Source organism: Nansenia antarctica, assembly GCF_963989245.1.
Source record: "Nansenia antarctica genome assembly, chromosome: 3".
Lineage (NCBI taxonomy): Eukaryota > Metazoa > Chordata > Actinopteri > Argentiniformes > Microstomatidae > Nansenia > Nansenia antarctica.
In genome coordinates, this window is record NC_137688.1 from 49,068,039 (window position 1) to 49,075,043 (window position 7,005).

At 40.5% G+C, this 7,005-nt stretch overlaps 1 protein-coding gene across 1 annotated transcript; it reads left to right on the forward strand.

Annotated features, from left to right (window-relative positions):
* The first annotated feature begins 2,196 nt into the window (after positions 1-2,196).
* Positions 2,197-6,509, forward strand: tmem106bb (transmembrane protein 106Bb). Its single transcript, XM_080526830.1, has 8 exons — positions 2,197-2,286; positions 2,882-3,091; positions 3,368-3,431; positions 3,522-3,681; positions 3,904-4,044; positions 4,237-4,286; positions 4,474-4,527; positions 4,649-6,509. Exons 2-8 carry the CDS (start codon positions 2,890-2,892, stop codon positions 4,785-4,787), a joined length of 810 nt encoding a protein of 269 aa, XP_080382956.1. The 5' UTR covers positions 2,197-2,286; positions 2,882-2,889; the 3' UTR covers positions 4,788-6,509.
* The last annotated feature ends 496 nt before the right edge of the window (positions 6,510-7,005 follow it).

The window sequence follows — 7,005 nt, forward strand, 5'->3', positions numbered from 1 at the left end:
ACATATTTTCAACTGACCAAGTTGCCATAGACCTTCAATGGCCGGGGTTTGGCAGAGGCATTGACCTGAGGGTGCACCGAGGCCCTGTGCTGACTGCAGCCCATAATGAGCTCCTACCACACAGCTGAGTCACTCCCTTCATTAAGAGCCGACTATCCCTCTGCCCAGAGCACTAGGGGAATTACCAACCAGACAGCCAAACCATCTTGGAGATGTGCATTAATTTAACTTTAATCATTCTGCTTAACACAGCTGGTATGGTGTAGCACCTGGCTATGCAGGTATGGACATGGGAAAGCTGTTTCTTGACTATTCTTTGGTTTGGTCTGCGTTTTTCCAAACCAGTATAGATAATTAAACCAACACTGCACACCAAGCACATAAATATGCATTAATTCCAAAGGTTGTGCTCTTACTTTCCTCTGACTTGGTCTCAATTACAAATTCATGTAAACTCTTTGACTCCATTTTGCAATGGGAAAACAATTAAATATTTCATGCTAGTTAGATACACAAGTCTTGAAGATGACACAATTAAAACAAAAAACAGGTGTGTGGATGTTTACTTAAAGGGTTTGTTTAGTATTTGGACAACAATTAGAAGCCAAGATCAAACCAGGATGAAAGGTCTGATTGAATATAAAGACATTCAGTCCGTTTGTAAAGGCTACTTGTCTACAGTAACATGGCTGTATTAGGTCTTGTTTATATATCTTGTGTATAACCGAACAAGTTTAACTTCCTATAGAATTATATCATCTCCCTCTTTTACAACCATACATTGCACTAAACCAATCCTGACCTGGAAACACCATGACAGGGCTAAAGTCCAGGACCACATGATACAATGCAGATTAGCAATCTGGATTAAATGTTTTGTCACGTTCTCTTTGTCTCAGTGACAGATGATAAAAAGACTAACCTGCCGTTATGCAGAGCGAAAATGAGGACAGGAATAAAAAATATATATATACAAAAAATGAAAAATAAACAATATGACAGACTGAGTAGACTAATTAGCTGCTGCTCTTAATGCATTGGAAAAGAGAACTTCATGATGAAAGTGTTTCACCAGCACCGAGCCACCATCACAACACGACAAAAACACATCTATCAGTGGGACAAATGAGGGCGGAGAAAGCATGCAAACAGAAATGGAGAAATGGTAATATTTGTGCACCAACAAACACTGTTATTACCAAGGCTGTTATACCTCTTGCTGGTGCATAATTGCATGTCAATTGATTATATTTGGGGTGAATGGGGCGCCATGGGTCTGGCCACTCCCAGTTCCCCTCTGTGTGCCTTAGCTAAGACACTGCTTTATTTATGTCCCTCCATAGGGGATACCCCATTCATAAGCATGTATGGAATAGATTAGCCTAAATGTAAATTCTGTAAACTAATAATAAACTTGATTTTCCTGTGGTATTTGACTATGGCACAACAGCATTATTTTGATTTGATACATGGTTAAGTGGTAAAAAAAAATTAAAAAAAATAATATTATAATAATATGGCAAGAGCCTAGTTACTGTACATCTCTTTTTGAGGGTGTGGCTGTTCAATAACAACTGTTCTGCAGTGAAATATGGGTGATTTTGTTCAGCAGATAACCGTGGGAGAAAGGGCTGGGTAAACATTGATATAACAGGGATTAATACCCACATGTTTTCATATGATTATTTATATCACAAATGACAAATCACACAGATGGGATTCTGCAATTTGGAAGAAGGATGTCAAACACTAAATACTACCACCATCATGTGGCCGAATACAGAACTGCACCCAATATTTTTTTCTGTGGGTATTGTCTCTCCAAAAAATAAAATAGCTTAAGGTGAAATAACGTTTATGTAACGGTAATCTCATGCGCACACGAACATAATACAAGGCTACTATTGAGCCCTTAAAAATGACATTCATTGCTATTAACAAAAGTGTTCTTGACTTTATAGCCGATGTTACCTCTCAGTGACATTTCTGATTCTTCTTCCTGGGATAGGATAGTTCAAAATTACTTCTAAACATATGATACGTTGACAATGCTAAAAACTATTTGTTTAAATCATTCGTGGTTGTTTACTTTCATGTTGACAGGCGCCTCGATAAACACGATGCTGATGATGAGATGATTCACAGGACGAACCTCCACTAAAACATGAGGCGTTTTTTATGAACTGCGCATGCGTACGTTCTATCAGTTTGTTTTGTTGGAGAGAAGATCAGCAAGAACTGGGGAAATTGCTAAGAAACAAAAAAACATCGTTGTCTCGTATTCTGGTAAGACATTTACTGTTGCATAGATATCCATAATCAAAATACTGTGATGAATATGTTAGAGATAGTTACGCTCGGTCTGTCTTTCATTTCATAAATTACCTAACTAGCAACATGTTAGCGACGGTTAGCCGGTGCCTGCTGCTGGGATGCTGCTGCTGCTGCTAGTTAAATACTTTAGCTTCTTGCTGCCATTTTGCGCCATCAGTTTGGTCGCTTGTTTCCTGTGTTCTGCTCTTACAAATAGGCAATACGAGTAAACTGGGTTAGCTAGTCTCATCCATCCAGTATCTATCTCATATCAAGTTGTGCAAAGACAGATGCGTTTCTCCCGGCCTCTCTTCTTGAGCACTACAGGACGTTAGTTAGAACTAACTTCAGACGTGACGTTAACAATCTATTCATGTGTACCTGCATTCATGTCGATACATGTGACTCATTTGCCTGACTTTTGTCATGCCCAACTCCACCCAAATGAGGCATTAGCAACGACCTACTTATACCTTGTATGTAATATGTACATTCATGTACCTACTTCTGCAAATCTTCTAATAAAGTTTTCAATCAATCAATCAATACCTGTCGTCTCTTGTACCAGGCGTGACCATGGGGAAATCCCTCTCCCACCTGCCTAAGCAGGCATGCCATGATGAGTGCCAGGATGGCCTGATGTCTCCTCCGGAGTGCAACGGCGTACAGGGCGAGGATGGGAAGGGTGGCGATGTGTCCCAGTTCCCCTATGTGGAGTTCACAGGCAGGGACAGCGTCACATGTCCTACTTGCCAGGGTACAGGGAGAATCCCCAGAGGTGAGTTTCAAGTAATTAAACGTATGTACACTAATGCTGGCTTTGCCCCTCTTCAGCTCAAACACAAAATAACCTTTTTTGACAGAATTATCTCTTGAACTAATTCCCATTTTCTAAAACTAACTGTGTGTGACCGTGACTCACTGTGAGTCAGCTGAACTGGGGGCTTGAGTTCATCAAAGAATGTCAAATGTCAAATGACCCATGCTGTCCATATGCGCACTTTGGAAACTAGTTTTGGCTGATGAAGTAGGTGAAATGTTTCCATGCATACAGGCCAAGAAAACCAGCTAGTGGCTTTGATCCCATACAGTGACCAGAGGCTGAGGCCCAGAAGAACGTAAGTGTTTCATGTTTGTTTATTCTGACCCTCCACTGAATGTACTGAGGCGAATTTGTTCTGACCCTCCCTTGCACCTGTCATCCCCAGAAAGCTGTATGTCACCGCCTCAGTCATCGTCTGCCTGCTGCTGTCCAGCCTGGCTGTGTTCTTCCTGTTCCCTCGCACCATCGACGTGTCCTACGTGGGCGTGAAGTCTGTCTTTGTCACCTACGACCAAGACAAGCGCATTGTCTATCTTAACGTCACGGTGAGCTCCCTGGTCTCGCCCCACCTTGGTGTCTGAATCCAGGTTCATGGGTTGGCTGTACGGACACAGGGGAAAACTCTTCTTCTCCTAATCGACCTGCCGTTAAAGTTGACAATCAGTAGACCCATTTTGATCGTTGGCTGAACATGTTTTGGGTTGCGCTGCAATGGGTAGACATGTTTAATAACTGCGTCAATGGTGTCATGATCTTGTTGTCTCCAGAACACTATGAACATCACCAATAACAACTACTACTCGGTGGAGGTGGCCAACATCACAGCGCAGGTGCAGTTCTCTAAGACTGTGATCGGGAAGACCCGCATCAACAATATCACTGCCATCAGTCCACTGGACATGCAACAAGTACGACCAAAGCTTCTCTTTGTATACCCTGTTCCCCAAGTCTCTCTCTCTCTCTCTCTCTCTCTCTCTCAATCTCAATAATTAGATGGCCACCTTACTAAACACCATGTAATGTATTAAGGTTGACTTCTCTCTCTCTCCAGAATGTATAATCATAACCCTGACTCTTTTCATTTGTTTGTTTGTTTACAGATTGACTACATGGTGCCCACCATCATAGCAGATGAGATGAGCTACATGTAGTAAGTAGAACTCATAGTAAAGTATCAAGGTCTCACTTACTATGTCATGTTTAAAATATGTTTCATAATAATTCTAAGGCAACATTAAAACCATGCCATATGCTTGGTATAAGCTATGCTGGTGGTTTTATGCGAAGTGATTATAATAGAAAGGTCTGACTGAAATGTCTATCCTTTTATCTTCCAGTGATTACTGCACCCTTCAGACAATTAAGGTGCACAACATTGTGGTCATGATGCAGTAAGTACAGTTCACCTTCATCTAATTACACACACATACACTCATGTACACAGTGTATTTACAACACCCTCTGAACCTATTTCCTTTATCATTTATGACCTCACCATATTGTTATCTCCAGGGTGACTGTCACAACGACTTACTTCGGGCATGCAGAGCAGGTGTCTCAGGAGATGTACCAGTATGTGGACTGTGGGGGGAACACCACCTCCGTTCGAGGGCAAGCCAAGCCATCCAATGTCCTGCTCCCCCCAGAGTAACTACCCACCTTGGAAGCTAGCCTTAGATGGTTCACTGTGTTCCCCCCCTCCTTTTCCTCCTCCTCTTTCTTCACTCATCTTATGGAAGATCCCACTCCAAATGTCATGCATTTCTGTGTGGTAGGTGACCCTGGTGGTGGATGTAAATGCCTAGTGGGCAGTGTACACTGTCATGCACAAAGCAAATATGAAGTGGAAGGAAGAATGGGGTCGTCGTTAGCAATAATGACTGAAAACTAAGTATACAGTAAACGTGTTTTACTACCAAACCTTGATGCACTTTATCAACGAATTTCAAATGCACACCTCATTATCGAAACGAGACGAAGAGGGTCTTGTGTCCATGTTGTTACTTCATGCCCCTCCAGACTTTTTCAGAACCACTTTTTGGCACTAAACATGAACAAGAGTAGTATCACTTTCCTCTCACAGTCCTCTACACTTGGAAGTTTACACCCAGACAATATCAAGCTATTATGATGCAGCAAGAGCGTGGATTATGACAAATTGATCTATTAAGTTACCCTGCTGTTGCCTCAACCACAGCTCCGAGAGGTTGTGTCGTCGCGATCTGTGTCAGCTTGGATTTGTTGATGATTGGGTCTCTAGGGGGCGCCACACTGTACAATCTGATTTTCTACCTATTTGCGTTCCCATAGTTGTTTTGGTGATTCATCTCAGTGTTGAAGTTTGTGAGCTGTTATTTATGCACTCAAAAGGCTCATGTCCCTGAAATATAATTATTTTATTTATTGAAATTCTGTTCTAACATGCATTAAATGCTGTCATATTTATCAATTTGTTTGACCTCTGATTCTGCGACCACCAGGGACTTGACATTAGATCACATTCTCTAAATATTATCATAGCTCTGTAGTCTTAGAAATACTAAGATACGTGGCTGGCACTGAGATACCAAATGCTTATTTGGATTTGACCAACATATTTGTTCATGAGATTAATAACATTACAACCTTCAAGGAACTTTGTACGTTTTTGATAAAATACTTATTGGCATCTCAAACCATGTTTTTTTGTTTGTTTGTTTTTTCCCCATATTAACATGATTTATACCTACATTGTGGAGAACTTTTGAAACATTGTCAGTTGTATACTAAGTACCTTGAATCTAATACTATGAAATGTGCAGTTTTTGACATGAATCCTTTTCAAGACAGCAGTATCACTAAATTACCCAGCTAACTTGGAAAGAAATCCAATATTTCACATGATTTTCTGTTTTGACAAGATACTTAAACTTGAGTTGTTGAGAGTCTAGTAATGAATTAAAGTAAAGTATCTTTATTCACTTTTTTTCAAGATATTTGGTAGTTAGCTGGCTTTCTCATTGATCCTGCTTTTCTAACAGCCCCTTGGTTTGGTTTGTCCTGAGCTGTATGTATAGAGCACAATTCTTAACATGTGTAAAGTGATTTGACCCTAATAAGCACCATAACCATGTGTGAAATATTTCAGACCTTGAGAATGTTAGGATTGAATTAAGTCGCAATACTACCATCAACTAGAATGGTTTGCTGCTCTGAAGAGATTTCCAAATATCTACTTTTGCTGTGGGTACAAGAAGTTTTCATTACCAACTCTATTTGACTAGATGTAAATACAAGCTATTTTTTAAAGAGTATAACAAGGTTTTTTTTGTCATTTGTTTGGGGTTTGCGTCTCATCATTATTCAAAATGGTTGGATCCCAGTTGTATGTGTTGTGCTGTTCCCTTTCTTCTGGAAAGCATGAATAAAGTTTTAAACCCAACATTTGTTTGGCCCTTTTTAATAAATAAAATTATTATTAATTGAATAAACCTTTTACTACAGAGACAATGCTTTGCCACATAAACCAGTTTTATGACATAACCCCTTTATGACATCATAATCACCTACCAGTATAAATAGCCTGTTTTCACAGTTTTTTTGCAGTATTTTATTTCCATTGGTGGCTGAAGGTGCATTAGTAAATATGAACTTTCAGCACAATTTGGAAGGTAATCTTATAAAGAAGAGGAGGCGAAATAGGAAACGCTACCTGCCGAAGAACAGAGGTAGGAAGAGGTGGCGGTTTTGGATAGCGAGGAGGAAGGACCTTGAGGATGTCGCCCGGTCCCAATCTTTGGTCACAAAGACCTTTGGCTCACAGCAAGATGTGGTTAGCATTCCAGTGGTGAGGCCAGCAAAAGAAGAAGAACATCACCATGACACTGACT